Raw genomic sequence first — 20,246 nt, 5'->3', positions numbered from 1 at the left:
CCAGTTATCCAGAATTTAAATTAGCCTCTTCTCAGGAATAAAGTGAACCTCTTTTTAACCAAACTTTAAATTAAGTAAAAAAACAACATGTAATGTGAACCCTTAATCAGTAACAGGGAAATGGTTTGCCCATTTGTGATATGGGTGAGGCTAAAACAAATTAACATCCAACGGCCCAGTATAAACGAGATCCATAAATGAAGCAGAACTCATTCGCTAAATGGGAAGTCGCAGCGAAGGAGACTCATATAACTAGGGTTAAACGTAGTGAATGTGTGTGTGTGTGTGTGTGTGTGTGTGTGTGTACAAGAGCATGCACGTGTGCACTGTATGTGCAAGTGAGAGGGAGGCAATTAATTATTCACTAAATCGAAGCCGAAGGGCAGCGGAGGAAAATAAGAGCACATAGAGGAGCAGAGAGATTTGGGCGACTATTTCCTTCTCTCTAATTGGATTTGGTCTCGATGAGCACTTGGAGGAGAAGCTTCAGAGAGAGAATGAGAAGTTCAAATCTGGTTGAGACGTTACACCAAGAGAGCAGAACAGAACAATGAATTGATACATTTGTCTCTTTTATGAGTTATCTTTAACATCATATTTCTGCAGAGTCAAGTAAGCCTCACAATTACAACAGCTTCCATAACACAAACATGTAAAAATAAAACACGAGAGGAATAGTTCAAGTCAAGTCAAATATAGTTCATTTGTCCCAACTTGGGCAATTTAGTTGCAGTCTAGGTGTATAAAAGACATAGATAAAAAACAATATATTTCAACACACATACATACAACAGATCACAGCCTCAATATATCTATACATAAACAATCTTCCTATCCTGTGAGACCGCTTTTCTTTTCCTTTATCTATTTTTTTTTTATTTTTGGTATCTGTTTGTATGTTATGCTGGTGTTTGTATGTTGTGTATGGACTCTTAATTGTACTGTACAAGTGTTGCGTCATGTCTTGTGATACATGTTTGTCAGCGTTTATGATTGTATTTGTGTTGTGACTGTATTGATGGTTATTGTTTGGTAATTCTGTGTATTTTTGTCATTTTGTGTCTTTTTTTTTGGTCATTTTGACACTGCCTCCAGCGGCCCCCAGGTAATTTGAGTTTGAGCCCCCTGGGATAAAGGATCTGTCGAACACAGTCATTAAGGTCTCATCAAAAAGCTGCAGAAAAGCAGCTAGTTTTCAGTTTAGTTAGATGTGCAGCATTCTGCTCATTGAGCTTTCAGCAGCATCCACAGCAGTAAATTGAAGTTTTATGTGTGTAATTCACAGACGGACACATGCAGGCTGCTGTCTCAGGCTGCTCACTGAATGAACAAATATCTTCTCTCTCCAGGTGAATGTTCTTCAACTCGTTATGTTGCCAGTTTCCAACTCCTACCCATCTCTTACTAAAGTAGTTATATATATATATATATATATATATATATATATATATATATATATATATATATATACACATTGGCCAGCACATTGCACCACACATACTAGCCTGTAATAGGACATACTTAATGTCAAACCTTTTGTATGTGGCTCAAAAATACTTAAGCCATAAGAACCGAGACCCAGTTATCATTTAAGGATCTACCACAGACCAAGTGGACCACATAGAACACATTTATGATGTTTTTAAAAAAATATATTTCCGCTAAATGTCAAAGATCTGTGATGTGACATTTACGTTGTGATATACGTTACAATGGGCGTTTATGGTATTTATGTTTATAATATTTCTTATTTTAAAATTTAAAAAACTAGACACCTTTTCTGCTTACAGAAACACAAATTAGCCCTTTTCTGTGCATCTCCACTACATTTATCAAAATTGTGACATTAATAGTGCTGTTTAACAACAAATTATTTTTCAGGTTTGTTTTTAAGTAGCAAAATAATAATGAATCAATAATAAATAATAACAAATAACCATGTGCCTTTTTGTTTGCATCTCCATAACATATCGTCACACTGTTAAAATAATACATATATTTTTTGCCTAAATCATCTCCTCATGATGGTAAAATCACCTACTTCCTCAGTTGATCAGATCATGTGATTTAACCCCTTTAAGATCATCACTTCTTTGACAATTTGCCACATTCATAGGAGGGAGATTGTTTAGTTATCAGTTTAGTTTATCAATGTTTTATTGTTGACACTAATATTGGTAACACTTTATTTTGAAGGTGTTTACATAAGAGTGACATTAGTGTGTCATAAACATGACATGGGATGTGTCATGAACATTAATGACACTTTGAAGTAACATTAATGCTCATGATACTTGTCATGTCATGTTTCTGACAGGCTTGTGTGACTCTTATGTAGACACCTTCAAAATAAAGTGTTCCCATATCTTGCTTAAGTCACAAAGGCATGTTCAAAAAATTCCCTAAGTCATTTATTTCTCTTAAGTTACATAATTTACACACAGTGTTATAACTATGCCAATAGCCATCCTTTTTGAGTGAAATGATCAATAAATGTCATATGTTACACTTTTGGTGAAGTTTTTTGTGTTTCCTGCAAAACTTGAAAAATGGGTTAGGTGATTATTTTAACAGGGTGACGATATATCAAAATTTTGACTTTAATTTGTTCAGGAAATATGGTCAGAACAAGTTAAATGCAATACAGGATATCCTATTAATGGATTAGAATTGTTAAATCGGTTTAAACTTGAAATTAGCTACTTTTTCACATTTCTGTTTCCAGTCACACACATATTTTGGTGTTGATTATACGTCACTGAGGGATTTAATGAGTTAAGGTGAAGCATAAAGCTGAATATGGGAGATTCTAGAAGATGTAAAGTGTTTTTTTACAGGGGTGTCACCATGGGTTCTTATGGGTAATCTTGTTCTTAAAATCATCCTGCAGAATGGAAGTATTTCAGTTTATTACACCGTTCTGCAATAGAAGATTAAAGTCACGGAGGCAGAACAGAACCAACAGCTTGACACTTTTTTCAAATGACAGTTTAGCCGGTTGCAAATTTGCACATTACAATTATTTATAAATGCAGACGTGAGGCCTTTTTTAAACTACAAGAAACTCACGACCCCTTATAATTGACTTTGTCACTTTCTAATTAGCCTTTAACTCTTCACTAAGCATTAGCAAGTCATCCATTAAAGGTTGAAGGTCTCTCACCAGCTAATAACCCATCCAGATGTATAATGGAGCAACAGTAAAAAAAAAAAAAAGAAAAAGAAAAGGCCGTGCTGGAAGAGGACAAACACTAGCAAAGGAATTTTTCACAAACTGGCAACCCAAACGGTGCTTATGTTAAGACTTATTGATACATAAAGCATGTGAAAATGGCTTATTATAAATGAGTCAAACCATATACCAACACTGTTAATAATCGCTGTGAAATCTCCAGTTATTTACTGTATTATTCACAGTTCATCACTGTGTTTGATTTTTACAGTATAATGCTGTATAATTTACAATAAAAAATGGTCCTAATGACAAAATTACAGTAGTTAAAACATTACTGTAGAAAAAACACAGTAGACAGCATGAAAAGTAAAGTAGACTACTGTATTTTTCCATTTTTATCATAATTTTGATCAGAATCAGTCCTATAAAAATGCTGTTGGAAATCAATTGTAAAACAGTAAATGTATTAATATTATTTTCTTTAGTGTATAGAGTAATTACTTGCAATTACTAGTTATTTCTATAAAAAATATTGATAAAATGATCATCAAATTAACAGCATTGTTTACTGTGCCGTATTTACATATACAGTACCATTAAAAATCACAATGTTTAACTTTTTTTATTCTTGCAGTAAACAAATCAGTACTGTTAACACAACAAAAAAAATCAGTGTTTAATTGTTTTTTTATTTTGCAGTAAAGAAACAAGTACTGTAAATAAAACTAAAATCAGTGTTTGTTTTTTTAATTTACAGTATAAAAAACAGTACTGTAAATAAAAATACAGTACTTCTACTGTAAATAATAATTACAGTAAGTTACTTGTTAATTGCTGCCAATAAGTTACTGTAAAAATCACAGTCAATTCTTTACAGTGAATGTAAAAACTCATTATGAGAAAGTAGTACCTTGTATTCTGTACAAAATGGCAAAGCGAATATGCAAATATAAAAAAGGGAAAGACAGAACTGCATTTCAGAAGGCCTCTTCAATAAGACTCCCATGTTAAGTTAGACATGAAAGAAAAGTTTCACTGTGTTTTATCTGAGTCAGTGAAGCTGAACAAGAAGCAAACAGAATGACTCTGATTCCTCAACAATTAAATGAACAATGTGTTGGACTATGTGTCCAATACTTCATAAACTATAGCTACATTTCTGCTTCTTTTCCAGCATGTCCAGCACTTGACAATGTTCATGGTCCACTAGCTGGAGCTTCCAGCCATCTGTTAGCCCACAAATTGAAAACTGGTCCTTGCATCTTTCTTGTTTGTCAGTTTAATAAGCATGCATATCAAGACGTCTGCAACTAGACGCCTAAAGCTTTTTTCTTTCTCTCTCTTTCTTTGCACCTAATGTCAGGATTTTTCATTCCCTAATTCATCAATTATTCAGTCATCTCTCAGCTGCCATTATGAATATTACAATCATCACTCCTGTCCATTCTTTCCTTATTATCGTTATGAACCGACCCATCAGCTGTTTGACGCAGGTGTTTACTATCCTGGGTTTTGCATTGCTGCAGCCAACATGAAGAAATATTGATCAGAGTGATTTACTGGCTCATTATACATTTCATCACAGCAGACGCTGCATGTCATGCAGTTAAAGCCTTTGCCTTTAAAATGGCATGACCTGGTGGTGTGTGTGTGTGTGTGTGTGTGTGTGTGTTCTTGTACTTCCTACATAGTGAGGACCAGAACACGTTTTTAACCAACAGAGTGAGGACATTTCTGCAAAGTGAGGACATTTCGGCCGGTCCTCACTTCTTTAAAGGCTTTTTTGAGATCTCAGACTTTGTTTTAAGGGTTAAAGGTTACATGATAATGATAATTAACTGAAACTGTATTGTGTGGTTACAAAACTAACTTACATTACAGTGAAAATGTCTTTCGTCTTTGTCAACTCTTTTCATACATAATGAAGATGGATAAGGAAAAGGAAATAAAGGCAAAATTTACTGTGACCTCTTTTAATCTCCCACCCAATAACTACCCCATTACAAAATACTAAAACTAACACTAAAACTAATAAAAACTAAACTAAAACTAAAGCATTTCAAAAAAATAAAAACTAAACTAAAACTAGCAAACTCACTCTCTAACTGGAATTAAAACTAACTGGATTTGAAAACAAAAATTCACAACAAAATTAAAACTAAAAATGACAATTATGCCATAATTATATGGCATAATTGGCTTCTTAGAAAAGTATCTAATTTTCATTGTTTATGTAAAAGTAGGTACCCATTACTTACCAAATAATCTGTGTGAAATATGATAATTCATGTAAATGATGTACCCTGAAAGCATGTTTACTGGTATTTCCGAATGTCCCCATAAAGCCTGATTAAAACATCACTTCATCATTCCAGAGGTTTGAAAGCGTGTATAGGTTAACTAAGCTGTGGCAAGTTTACTCAATTTTTTTCAGCTCTCCACAACCTCTAGAAAGGGTGGTCCCCACAAGTGATGATTAAAACTCAAGTCCCCATGATCAATGAAAACCAGTATGTGTGTGTGTGTGTGTGTGTGTGTGTGTGTGTGTGTTTTATGTGTTTGTTTTTTGAGCATGGAGGGCAATTGTGGCTTCTATTGTCAGTTTCCTCACGTATCTGACACTTCTGCTCTGCATTCTTATGTAATCTGCTTATCCAGCTGAAAGCTTGCACCAAGCAGCTCTGACAGAGGACAGACATGCAACAAGGACCAGGAAGTTGTTCAATGACAAGGAGACGGGTCAAAGATGTCCTGTAGGAAATTTGCAGAGGGGAAAGTACAAAAGTACTTTGAATACCTTATTTAAACCTGAAAGAATTAACTGAATGAATCAACAGTGAGTCAGTCAATGGAAAAGTTTGTTAACTCAACATTTAAGTGATCTCAACCACAAGATCCATTCAATAACTGTTCTGTTGTAAATGACAATGGGCTTCATGGAGGAATATTTTCTTTTTCCTATTCTTTCTTACTTCTTTTCTTGAACTTGGGTTAGGGTTAGTATATAGGTATATAGTATATAGATGTATATAGGATATTCACACTAAAAATCTCTTCAACCTCCTTGCTAGCAAAGTTTAACTCTATGGAGTCTTGGGCTGTTTTATCCATGTTTGAATCCTTTTCATCCTGCCTGTATACACCACTTAAAAATGTTTTAATGACATGTTGGTATTTTTGTTTTTCAGCACAACCTCACCTATATGACCTAATAATAATTGATTTTTTATTCTGACTTACTGGATCAACATTTTGAACCAAAAAGAAACAAAGAAAAACATTTTATTTGTGTCTTGTGTGTTTAGCGTAACAATTTTGGTCTTTTCGTGTCTTTTTTGGTCATTTTGTGTGTCTTTTATTGTCCTTTAGTCTAACATAAAATGTGATTTTGAATCTTTTTTTTAAATTTTAAAACACTATCATGCTCAATGAAGAATTTTAAATGTTGCAAACGTGAACAAATGTTGCAAATATAACATGTAAGAGGGTTACATCCAGTTCTATCATTTTATACTAAATATATTTGAGCTTGTCTCCAGTTTTACTTGGTATATCATCATCAAACTGAAACTGGCCTCATGGAGTTTACAGCCAGAACTTTAGAGGTAAATTTACAGTAGGGCTCCACGCTGCTTTGTTTTCTAGTTTGGATGTGATGAAGAAGTCTGGATTTGGAGCTTTTGGTGACTCCAGAGGGTTAATAGCCCCACCAAAGTTAGGAAGTCACATTATAATAGCAGCTTTATAATCAATGGCTCTATGCGCACATGGGAGCAGATAAAACTTCATTTCAAGGCCCCAAGTGTATAAACTGATGCTCCAATTTGTGAAAATAATGCTTTCATACCTGGCCTAAATTATATTGCTTTCTCTGTTTGGAAACAAAAAGGTATCAATAACATCGACGATTTGTATATTGGGGAAAATTTTGCATCATTTAAACAGCTACAAGCCAAACATTGAATATCTGCATCATGTTTTTTCAGATATTTGCAGATTAGAGACTTTGTTAGAAAAAATATACCAAACTTTGAAGTTCTGAATAAACATGATACTCTTGAGGCGGTTAACAGATTTGAGCCAGGCTCCCGGGGGGTCGATCTCCGATTTTTATCGAATGCACCTCAGTTGTGTAAGTTATATTTAGGTTACAGGTTGATGCTGTGTTGTGTAGTTTTAGGGGGAAATGCAGGGAAATTGTAACATTTAAAAGTCTGTAATCAGCTCTTTGCTGTACTGTCGGTTTTGCTGAAATCAAACTTTCTTTTGTCTTGTATCTGCAGCCAACTTCTTCTCAGCTGTCAAACTTAACTGTCACTGCCAGTAACTCGGCTCTAAGTGACAGCTTAATCATAGCGCGGAAACATATTCAGGCTTAAATTTGGAGCACAAGAAATAGCAGAGTGTCAGGTTGCCCCTGTGATTAAATGCCACAGACAGGTCCAATCACAGCGAGTGCAGCCATCTACAACTGTGTGTCCTGTCACTTCAACGTGTCCTTGAGCCAGACACTGAATCCAGACTAAAAGTTTCTTCTGACGATTGCATCAGCTAATGGCTTGGATGTGATGTAAAACGTGATTTACTATCCCACAAAACTGTTGCAGGTTTATTCAGCTTTCAGCATGTGTGATTTTACACATTCTAATATTGTTCCAGTCAGTCAAGATGCAACAACTTAACTCTGTGGAGTCTGGGGCTATCCTGCCTGTATACAACACTTAAAACATGTTTAAATGCCATGTTGGTGTGTTTTCCAGCACAACTTCACCTATATGACCTGATAATAACAGATTTTTTAGTCTGACTTACTGGATCAACATTTTGAACCAAAAAGAAACAAAGAAAAACCAACATAAATGTGTCTTTGTACGTAATTCTGTCCTTTTTTGTCTTTTTGTGTCTTTTTTGGTCATTTTGTGTCTTTTTTTTGGTCCTTTTCTTGTCTTTTTGTCTGTTTTTTGGTCATTTTGTGTCTTTTTTTAGTCATTTTGTGTCTTCTGTGTTTTTTTGAGTCATTTTGTCTTCTCATTTTGTGTGTTTTTTGGTCATTTTGTGTCTTTTTTTTCGTCGTTTTGTGTCATTGTGTGTCTTTTTTGGTCATTTTGTGTCTTTTTTTGGTCATTTTGTGTCTTTTTTGGTCATTTTGTGTCTTTTTTTGGTCATTTTGTGTCTTTTTTAGTCCTTTAGTCCAACATAAAATGTGATTATGAATCTTCTTTTTTACTTTCAAAACACTATCATGCTCAATAGAGAATTTTAAATGTTGCAAATGTGAACAAAGGTGTCAAATATAACTTATAAGAGGGTTCCATCCAGTTCTATCATTTTATACTAAATATATTTGAGCTTGTCTCCAGTTTTACTTGGTATATCAACATCAAACTGGCCTCATGGAGTTTACAGCCAGAACTTTAGAGGTAAATTTACAGTAGGGCTCCACGCTGATTTGTTTTCTAGTCTGGATGTGAAGAAGAAGTCTGGATTTGGAGCTTTTGGAGACTCCAGAGGGTTGACTAAAAAGATTTACTGTGTTTAGGCCTCCATACCCAATATAGCTTCTTTACAGTTCTTTCAAAGCCAATACTGAAACTATTAGTTGATTAATTGATTAGTTAATAGGCTCACATATGTCAAGAATTGTTTCTCACCCTGGATTTATTTTATTATAAATTGGCTTTTTTTCAATCAGGCAAAACACTTTCATGACATCAGTTTGGACTCTGAGAAACATAAATAGCTTTTTTTTCAGAGTTTCATGATATTTTATTGAATAAAGAATTAACTGATCAATCAAACCACTAATAAATAGTGGAAAAAATTGACAATTGCAGCTGTGTTATAAGGGGAGAACGATCTGCGTGAATCCTCAGAGAGTTGGAAATGCAGAATTGCTTCTTGCTCAATAAAAGACTGAGTGATTTTATCTCCAAGTCATTTCTATGGATCATTTTTATCAGCCAGTCAATCTGACTATTAAATCCCAGAATCCTTGCCTCTTTTTCTATTGAACTGATACATCACAGTGTGCAGAGAATAACGATTCCATGCGGGGGGAAAAAAAAATAGCTGTGGTCTTGGTTGAGGCTGTGGTGATTACTTCCTAATTTAAGTGCTTGCTGTATGTTGTTCTGCTCCTGAAGGGCAAATTAGCTTGTTCAGCTGAGACCTTGATCAATTTAATCAAGTGTAATGATGCTGAAGGCTGTGAACAGCTCTGTTCAACACTGTCTTCCTGAGGGAGGGTAGATCAGGGCTTTTAAACTTTCAGCGTATTATCTCACAGCTCATCTCCTGCATTGATAAACATTATATCCTTGTGAGATATTATGATAAAACATTGCAGTATAATTATGCCGTGCTCTCTCATGGACACGTTCACATCTTTGTTTGTTTTCCAGTCATGTCAGGTTTCATCCTCCTTTGTGCACTCGCTCTGTTAGAGCTATTTTAAAACAACAAAGATGTCAATACATGTAATTGGTGTTGTTAATGGATACGGAAGGTGTTTTTTTGTGTCATGAACGGGCCTGGAATTTCGTCATTTTAGGGGCAAGGCCATTTGGCCTTTTGTGTTGTCAATTTTTTGAGGGCACGAAGGCCACAAAATAAAACAATGATTCTAAGTCCACTTGAACCTGGTCTCACAGGAATCTGTGAAATAGCCATGGATTCGCTTAACTCAAAATCCGTGGAATAGCCACGGAATCACTCAAATTTCCGTGAAACTTACACGGATTTCGCTACAATGCAAGTTAATGACAGTCATATCCCGTGGCTATTCCAACATAAAAAGTGATTATGTACATTCACTGAGTGAATATTTAGAAAATAAAACATATATTTCTCACTAGTAATGTGATCAAAATCCATTTTTATGCAGAAACTAAGTCAAAATATTGATTTTTTCACTAAAAATGAGAGAACTGTCCGCCATGTTTTTTGTTCTGACCGCCGGGACCTTGAAAGTCACGTGACTTGGAACAAACCAATAGGAAAAAATATCCATGGAATAGCCACGGGATATGACTGTCATTAACTTGCATTGTAGCGAAATCCGTGTCAGTTTCACAGAAATTTGAGTGATTCCGTGGCTATTCCACGGATTTTGAGTTAAGAGAATCCGTGGCTATTTCACGGATTCCTGTGAGACCATGTTTGACGGATTAGAGTGTGTTTGATGAAGTCTCCTTGTTTGGCCGGTGATAGGTTAATGTTAAACTGTCATTATAGCTCGTCTGAGCGGTTCATGCAAGACTCAAATCAAACCCACCGCTGATGATGAATGCCATAAAAAGATGCTTTTTTTCTCAAAAGACGCAGGTGTCAAAGCTATATAGATATGTTTTTTAAGGGCACGAGGCCCTCGTGAAATTCCTGCCCTGGTCATGAACACTAACGGAGTCATCTCGTCTTTACAAAACCCTGTCCAAGCTCCATAGCAGCAAATCATTGCACAGTTCAATTTGGCATAGAAGTCTGTGCTCTTTAAGGGAGCTCTCAAAGAATCCACGCAGCAACAAGGAGTCTGCTGGGAGAACTAATCCTCCTTAATAAACATGAGCATTAAAATGTAGTTATAGCAACGTTACGGCATGAGGAAGAGGTTGGAGGAGTGTGTCAGTTTATAATGTCTGTGCTGTACACACACATGTACATAATGAGATGTTGCTCACAGTGAATGAGCCAATGATTGTGAAGCAGCTGTTGCCAATACAAGAGCAATTTCGGTTCCTTTCCTACGCTTTGCTTCAATCAATCTGGTGATTACTTATTGAAATAGCTTGTTTTTGTCCGACTAACAGTCCAAAGATATTAAAGTGACCATTGTCCTGAACGGGGAACAGCAGAAAATCTCTACAGCTGATAAGCTGGAACCAGTAAATGTCATTTTGGCTTTATAAATAACTGAAATGATGTAGTTTCACTCAACCTTTCAACATTTGAGTAAACAATGGTCCTCGTGCCACTTTCACCAACTTTCTTGTGTTTTAAATTTTCTCTTTGGCAAAAGAAGAAAAAAAGAACACTTAACAAATATCACATAACATACAGAACGCAGCACATTTTGGATTACAACAATATTCCATGGTCATAGTTAAGATGGATACTATAAGCCTAAATAAATTAAAGATTTTACTATTAAATATCAGTATATTTGTGTAGAGATATGATGTTTAGTACATTTAACAGTGAGAAAAAGTATTTTTACAAAAAATAAATGCAAAAATGCTGGCTTGTATATATATTACAGTATATTTTTGTTACAAACATATTGTCAGTGTGGAGTAATGTATTTAAAAAAAAAAAAAAATAGGCTGATACATACATTTACAGTGTTTCATTGTTACTGAAACTGAATTAACCCATTTATCATTTTACATCTTTTACTGTCATGGTTTAGCATTTTTTCACTGTAAAATCTACTTTTACTAATCAACTTTTTTTTTTTTTACAGTGTATGGATATATTGCCCAGCCCTACTCCAAATCCTATCAAAGAATATGTCATTTCTAAAGTTCTTGCAATCAATTATCCTGTGTAGTATTCATATAGTTATATCACATTTTTAATCAAATTTAAAATAAGTTTTCACATAACATTTTTCTAGAAAATCATTATTTGATAAGTTGGAATTACCCATTGACTAAAATATGATGATGATGTACAATCAGTCAGAACAGCAAACACACAAACAAAATATTTTTTTTCCTGTGAATGTACAGTAGAACATTTTCAAAGTGTTTTAAAAATGATAGAAAAGGGTAAACCTGAGAAAATAAAAAGCATTCAGAACATATACACTGTACTGTTTCTTTACAGAGTGTTTCCAGTCACCCACGATAAAACAATTTCAAGGTAGCCTGACAGTAGACAAGCTATTATTGCATCATTACAGTCCTTTTAAGACTTTCCAGTGCTGTTAAGACTGGGTCACGGCAGAACTGAACCCAATTACAGCAGACATATAAATAAAACCACCTCCACTAAAGTTTTATGCATGCCTTACAGGGAAAGCACAACTTGTTCTGACACTTCAAGGATAAGACAAAGATGACATGACTAATCAAAACACTTTGACCCTGCAGGAAGAGGCAGCAAGCTGCAATTACTGTTGCCATTAAAGTCTCCTGAAACAACTGCAAGGCATAATGGACTCATTCCTCTTTGTGTCCAGCAACGAGACATCATAGGTTAGTGTCACACTGTAACATGCAGCATGGACGATGGGTCCAGAGACACGAGGATCAGGACAGATCAAACACAATTTATTCAAACATCATCTGTCTTTTGGTTTCTAAAAACATAAAGCTCAATCGCTAGCAACTTGAAAATGGTCATTGTATTTATATTTTCTCATAAAAGCAGGAACGTATCAACTTCTATCTATAAAAGCAAGAAGCATCTGTGTGTGTGTGTGTGTGTGTGTGTGTATGTGTGTGTCTAGGGCATATCTGTCAGACTGACCTCAGATTTCTTATGTGTCTTGCGCATGGCACAAAGGTGTGCATCCTCGATTTTGAGGATTGTTGAATTAATTTTTCAAAATATCATTATTTACGTAGGACGTGTTGCGGAATTGCACTGTTTCTGATCGGACGCCTTTCAGGGGAGCTCCACCCCATTGTGTCAGGGCCGGCTCTAGGCATCGGCGACATAGGCGGTTGCCTAGATCGCCATCTGCTGGAAGGGCGCCGCCAGTCACCCTTGAGGGAGAAAATAAATAAATCAATAAATAATCATTTTCGATGCCCATTGTTGCCCTCCCTTCATGTTCTGTCTTGAAAATAATAAATATTAACAAAATAAAGAAACAGATAAACAATGACATTTTATGACTGTGACGTGTGGTCATTGCCTTGCCCCCCTTTAGACGGTCAGACCGCTGTCACAGAGGTCAGGTCACGTCAAGTGACAGACACGTTGTGTTTTGATAAATCTCACAAGATGAAACGGCCGCCAAAGCTCTCAATTGCGCAGTATCGGAAGAGAAGAAAAGAGGAGGAGGAGAAGAAGTCCCAATCTTTTTTTAATGCCTTTTTGTGTGAAGACGTTTCATTTGTATTAGCTTGCTAGCTAGGTTGAAATAATAATAATAACGCATTTTTGCGCGGTTTGCACTTTCATTGTCTCTCTTGTCTCTAACTTTGTTATGGGTCCATTTCCAACAATATTCAAATAGTTTCCAGAGAATATCAATGTTCAATGTGTATGTGCTGGATGGTGTGGTACCTTATGAAAAGTAAGTGTTTTATGGAGTTTCAGACATTGTAGTGTGGCATGTAATGTACGAATAAATCCTCCTACGGGCGCTGCACTAGTACTTTAAAAGGCAGTCACTCTGTCACACCTGCAGCTTTCAAACAAAGACTTCGTGTCGCTGTACGCCTTCCAGAGGTTTTGTAATCCAACATGGAAAAACAGTGTTTTTCGGAGAGCTTCTCAGAACCGATAAACCCATATTGATCCGTTTCTTTGCATAATAATCCATAAACAAGCGATAAAATTATGTGTTTTTGGACCTTTAAGTTTTTGGAGGTTTAAGTCAAAGTAAGGAGAAATCAAAAGCTCTGCCAATGCACAATGTCTTTAAACTGCTGCTAAAGCACAATTATATTCAATTAACAATTATTTTAAACCAAATAGGCAGATAATCCTCACACTTGGAAACAGCGAATGTTTGCTGTGTCTGCTTGATAAATGACTTCACAGGTGGAGTCAGCATATCTAATCCAATACACCTTTTGGTCAGATTCAGCAACTATCTCCTTACACTGTGCTAGCTGTCTGTTGTGTGTTCACACACGGCCCTGGCTCTGGGAATGGGAAACAAATAAAGTAGCGCTAGCAACAGCCTCGTTCAGGCTCGTGCACAGGATGGGGAAAGGATGTAAAGAGAGAAAGGCAGTGGGAGGGACAGTTACAGTAAAAAAGAAAGAGTGTCTGAGGGTTTTATTCAGGTGTTGAGCTCAAATATGAACTATCTTTCTCCGGACTTGTGGACTCCTTAAACAAATTAATTGATTATCAAAAAAGCTGATGATACATTTTCAAGTAAATAATTGAGAAATAGTCAAATGACTACAAATTCAACATATTGCACTCTCTTTACAGGCTCTCTTGAGGAACCTGATGTTTAAATGTATGTCTTGACTTGATGAGTCACAAAACTGTATTATAATGATGCTGACAAGTCCCAGGTGCAGCTCGGTCAGATATCAATCATATCTGTGGAAAGATTGGTATGGGTGCCTTTTAAAACTCTCATGAATAAGAGTATGTTTGTATGTGTTTATGTATCTGTTGTTTTTTGTTTTTTTCCTTTTTATGTTGTATGTCCTGCTATTGGGACTAGAGCCTGTAATAAAGTTTATATATATCTTCATGACATTCATGGCATAAGCATCTGCAGATTTTCCTAAAACAGACAAGGTCTCACTGCAAAAAGGTGTGTCTAAAAACCAGATAAAAACACTAAATCTGAGGGAAATGATCTTGCTGCATGGAAATAAGCATGTTGAACGCTTAAAATAAGAAATTAAATCTTAAAACAAGATTTCTTACCAAGATAAAAAAAAAAACTTTAGATTTAGAAGTGTCACATAATTTATCTTGTTTTAAGAGTTAATTTCTTATTTTAAGCGTTCAACATGCTCATTTCTAGATTTAATAATTTAAGAAATCTTGTCAAGTGAAATTATCTGTCCATGCAGCAAGATCATTTCCCTCAGATTTAGTGTTTTTATCTTGTTTTTAGACATTCTGCAGACTTTTGCAGTGTGCAGAGACCAGGCAAACATGATAAAACTAATTCAAACAGGGTTCCCTATCCTTTTGAAATACAGAGCAGTGACCATTAGATGACTGTATAGCCTGACAGGAAACAGACTTTATACACATTGATCTTTTCTTCTCGAAACCTTTGTAACATAAATGTCATCAGTCCTGCGAGTGCCAAACCTCGCTCTCCTTCTGAAAGATATGATTAATCAGCCCACGACCACACCACAGTACCACACCAGCCCTTCTGAGGTTCTGAGTCTTGACTCTTGAAGAGTGTGCAACCTGATGAAAGGAGCACAGCTTTATTCAAAGCTTTCTGCAGGAAGTCAGATGGCAAATTCTCACATCAGACCCTGCAGCACAACAGCCAATAGCAGCGGGCCGACTCTAAGGGACACACAGCAGGACATTGTGTTCTGACTGCAGACACTCTGGCCACAAAATCAACTTCATAAAGAGGGACGTGACACAGGGAGATCTTTAGAAATAAGTCTTGAAATGTGTTGAGAAATGACAGCAGTCCTAGTTTAAATGCAGAATGAAATTCCCCTTTTAAGGAACACACAAATTGGCCATTTCCTCCCAGTACAAGGAAAAACTGCTGAACTATAAAACCAGAAGAAAGGTGAGCTCTGCTTCAAGACTAAATCCACTCTGAATCACAAAGAGCAGTCAACACCTTCTGCACTGCTCTGCCAGTTCAAATGTCTTTATTGATCACAAAAGGAGTACTCGTTCCAATTACAGGGCCCAGAAAGAGTCCTGTATTGTTATTTTTCGTCACTACCTAGCTGTTTCTCAGGCTCCCTCTCCCGAATCGAACCCCGTGGTCACCATGCAAGAAATTACACTGCAAAAGAGGTCTAAAAACAAGATAAAAACACTAAATCTGAGGGAAATGATCTTGCTGCATGGACAGATAATTTCACTTGACAAGATTTCTTAAATTAAGATTATTAAATCTAGAAATAAGCATGTTGAACACTTAAAATAAGAAATTAACTCTTAAAACAAGATAAATTATCTAACACTTTTAAATCTAAAGTTTTTTTATATCTTGGTAAGAAACAAATAATTGTCAGGTCACTCTGCTCGGGCCAGTTCATCGCTGCTTGCAGCTTTAATTTATCTTGTTTTAAGAGTTAATTTCTTATTTTAAGTGTTCAACATGCTTATTTCTAGATTTAACTATGTTAATTTAAGAAATCTTGTCAAGTGAAATTATCTGTCCATGCAGCAAGATCATTTCCCTCAGATTTAGTGTTTTTATCTGGTTTTAAACACACCTTTTTTGCAGTGTACCATCGAAAGTTGACAGGGCAGACATTCGAATGAGACGTCGCTGTCATGGGGGCCAAAATGATGGCAAAAATACCTGCTGTGGCATCACAGATTAAGGTGTGGCCCATCAGCAGTATACTTTGAAAAATGTTTTTTAATTTTAATGCGTAAAAGAGGAATTTGGCAGCAAATATTCAGTGGGGTTTCACCAGTTGTATCAGTTTCCATCATTACAAGAAAACATACAAACATCCCACTGGTCATCAACAAGTCACACTCCTGCCAAAATGTGTGGCATGACAATCAAAATTATCAAAAAGCCCAAAATTCACAGGGCAAATATGCTGTGATTTCTTCTTTTTTCTCTAATAAATATACCTGTTACCATGTTTCTTCTCCCTCTCTCTGTCTCAGTCAGATAAATCCAGTGGTGGAGGCATTTTTTTTAAAGAATCTATAAACTTTTCAAGTCAGAAGAGAGGATTTCTGGTCACACTTTGGTTTAATTGAAACTCAGTGTCTGTCCGTGTAGCGAGTCTGGCTGTGCCTCTGATGGACTGTATGGATCTATGTAAACAGAGTCTTTGATAATACTGTACACTGCTGCAGCTGCAAACAGACAAAGGAGATGCTGACAATCATCAATGCAAAAACGGAGCAGTTCCATCCAGCAAGTCATGGTGAAGATAAATGAATATCCATCTGCTTTTGACCATCAAACCGCGTCTAAATGGTGTAAAATGACACCAAGTTATGAAACTAAACAAATCTGTCCTAAAATCTGTCCCTGTAGTAAAAATAATGAGGTGAAAGATTTTTCACTTTGGATCAAAAGGCTCATTTCGTAAGAGTAATTTATGGTTAAATTACTTTCCAGTGCTATGGACTGTGCAGCAGAGAAAACACAGGGGGGCTTGGAATCGCAGCCAAAGGCAATTCATCAAAGCATCACTGCAAAACAGGAGTCAAACGCTCTCCAAACTGAGAAAAGAGACAAGGGCGTCCCACAGAAGTGCCACCTCTCTGCACACATTACCAGCTGCAAGCCGCCTGCAGCAACAGACTCGATCTCTCTCTCCCATGCTGATTCTTACCCATACTGGTGGCTGTACTCAGCAGGATACTGCAGCACAACAGGCTCCCTCACAGGACTCTCCATCACGTCCATCGTCTCGTCCCTCAGGTACGGATTGCCCGGCAAGTCTCCGTTTACCTCGGAGTGTGTCCCCGGCGGCGGCGGTGTGCCAGTGGGCTCCACCGTCTGAGGATCGGGCTCTGTGACCTCCTCCTCCATCACACTCTTAGATGCAGTGGTGCCTCCAGCAGCAGCAGCAGACTGCCTGTCCACAAACCACTGAGCCCGGCTGCCTCCACAGTTTGGGCTTGTCCCAGAGCAGCGGCATTGGTTCCCAGAAACCCGTTGTTAATATTTGAGCAGTGAGAGCAGCAGGTACAACAGCTCCTCTCATGCTCCACTCCTTGGCTCCTCACTCACTCCCACCCTCCCTCCCTTTCTCTGTGACTCCCTCTCTCCCCCCTTTTGCTCTCTCTCTCACTCACTCTCCAGTGCAAACATTCCTCCACATGGGGAGAGAGTGGAGGGCTCATTAGTGAGTCCCAATGACAGACTCAGCCCTGCCTGCGGCTGTGCTCGCAAAATACACAGGGAGAGGCTGGAGAGAGGGAGGGAGGGAGGGAGAAGGAGGCAAATGAAAAGAGAGAGAGAGAGGCAGAGACTCTGAGACAGACGGAGAAAAAGGGAGACAGAGTGTAGACACACAGACAAATCAGGAATGACAGATTTAGAGGAGAAAAAGAAGACTACAGGTAGAAAGTAGGGGGCAAGAATGACAGTTAAGGTAACCGTATAAGATAAGCTGCTGCCTTTACAACCCAGTGGATTATGCTCACAGTGCGCTCTGCAGGTCAACACAGGGATACTCTGAAGGCGCATCACACACGGAGCGACACATCTCCGGGAGAGCGCACCGTGCGTAACGGCGTGCGCCACCGTGTGGAGCAAGAGCGCGTAATGGGACGCTGCGCAACGGGAGGATGGAGATGGAGATGGTGATGGAGATAGTGGGGGTGTTGGCATCCCAGCGGAGTTTTTTCTTTTTCTTTTTTTGCAGCCCCCATCACATGGACCCCCCAACACGCACACACACACTTCCCGTGAGCTGCTCGTCATCAGTGTGACAAACTACATTCATGCAACAGCTCCCACCATCACTGACAGAGTCGCTATTCTAATTAAAATTCATTCTGCTCACATCTCATGTTGTCTTATAAGTAAGTGATGCTGGTTTAGCTGCATGCAGCACTGGAGATGAGGTATATATATATGACTCATTTAAAACTTTATAAAACACACGTCGGTTGATTTGGATGCTGCAAGTGAATCTCGTTCCACAACAAGTAAAAGTAAAATAATGATTTGATTTGTTTTCAAGCTTATTTTTCACAGCAATAATCATACACTGTAAAAAATGTTTGTAGAAATTACAGTAAAACACTGTCAAATTACATCAGAAATAGGGCGTAAAATTAGTAGACACTTTTAATTACCGTAAATCAAAGTATAGCACAAAACTTTTACTATTGCTGTCGTAAACTGTAGGAAACACACCGTTTTGCTGTAACATATATAACATTTTCATGTAAATTTAATGAAAAAACAGCATGATGTCACAATGACACAATTAACCTAAAAATAACGGGAATATTCAGTCTAAATTACAGTTTTTGTTGAAATTTACATTTAAATTTACAGTAGAAAACCCACTTAGGGTGAAGTTCTGGCAACCAAAGCTGCTGGTATTTTACCTTAAATTAAACAGATTATTATTATTTATTTTTTTACAGTGTATTAAACAATAATAAACGGCAGCAGATATTAAGTGGACATCAGCAGGTCATGGCCGATCCATACAACAGGTGTAGGCCCACACACACACACACATCCACAACAGGCTGTTAATGATAATAAGCTCCAAGCTATATATTCATTTATTGGCTAATTTATTCTCTAATTTCCACAACTTACCTTCGAGGGTGTCTTAAGTGTCTTAAGATCAATCAAATCCGCTGATCGATACAAGCAGAAGGATCCAGTTTAGAGACTTGAGGTTGGACTCCTCAATCAGCCTCGTTGATCGATCCGGGTTGCTCCTTGTTATTTGTGAATTATTCCTTTACTTTGGAAACGCAGAATGTTCTTCCCATCGTAAAGGGACAAAAAAAAGATTAAAGGTCACACTGGTTGCTTTTGTGTTTTGATATGAAGTCCAGAAGCGGCGAACCGATCAATCAATCAATCAATCGAGTAACACTTTTTACCACAAACTCACATTTTTTGGTTTTCTTCTTTCATTCCACGTCGTATCCGGTTATAATCACCGACAGTGAAGTCATAAAATATATTCACAGCATGATATCGTTGCCTTAAAGTAGAAATCCATGGACCGAAGATCCAAACACACACACATGCGCGCGTCGGGAAGATTGATGAGCGCAGACCGGAGCCAAAAGAGACGCTCCAAACCCAAATCAATACGCAACCGAGCAGCAGAGCAGCGATTGGCTGCTTTCACTCCTGATTGCCTAAAAAGGTTTATTGTGTCAAAATCAATTTGGAGGATCTACCTGCACCGATAAATAATAATAATCAGTCAATAATGTCTTCCACAATGTTATTCCGCCTCTTCTTCAGTTCTAAAATTAAAAAAAGTGACTCAGTATCAAGATAGACGAAACAAGAATGTTTTTCCGGTAAGAGCTTTCAAAATAAAGCCTTCATTGCCGAATGCAAAACACAAGAGTTTTGTATTTTTTTTAATAATTCACATTTCTATTTACATACATTTTTTATATGCCACTTTTTACTGCTATTATTTATTAGATGCCTTTTTCCTTCTTTCTTAATATGAGGTGATACAACGCATTTTACACTGTATGTTTGTTTGATGTACTGTATGTGATTGTATGTCTATTTGGACGTTGGAGT

The 20,246-nt window shown here is 37.1% G+C and overlaps 1 protein-coding gene across 2 annotated transcripts in view; it reads right to left on the bottom strand.

The window, feature by feature from the left end:
- The window catches only part of caln1 (calneuron 1), a 114,014-nt gene extending 94,056 nt beyond the window's left edge, over nucleotides 1–19,958 (bottom strand). Inside the window, exon 1 of one of the 2 annotated variants that reach the window (XM_059331854.1) lies at nucleotides 19,287–19,958. Coding sequence is in view for 1 of the 2 variants with exons in the window: in XM_059331853.1 (XP_059187836.1) it covers nucleotides 17,335–17,534 (200 nt within the window). In the remaining variant the exon portion in view is untranslated. Of the gene's footprint in view, nucleotides 1–17,334; nucleotides 17,640–19,286 lie in introns of those variants that run through there. The other variant, XM_059331853.1, reaches the window with a different exon arrangement.
- Nucleotides 19,959–20,246: the final 288 nt, after the last annotated feature.

Source organism: Centropristis striata, chromosome 4, assembly GCF_030273125.1.
Source record: "Centropristis striata isolate RG_2023a ecotype Rhode Island chromosome 4, C.striata_1.0, whole genome shotgun sequence".
Taxonomy (NCBI): Eukaryota; Metazoa; Chordata; class Actinopteri; order Perciformes; family Serranidae; genus Centropristis; species Centropristis striata.
This window is presented reverse-complemented; position numbering and strand designations above follow the sequence as displayed.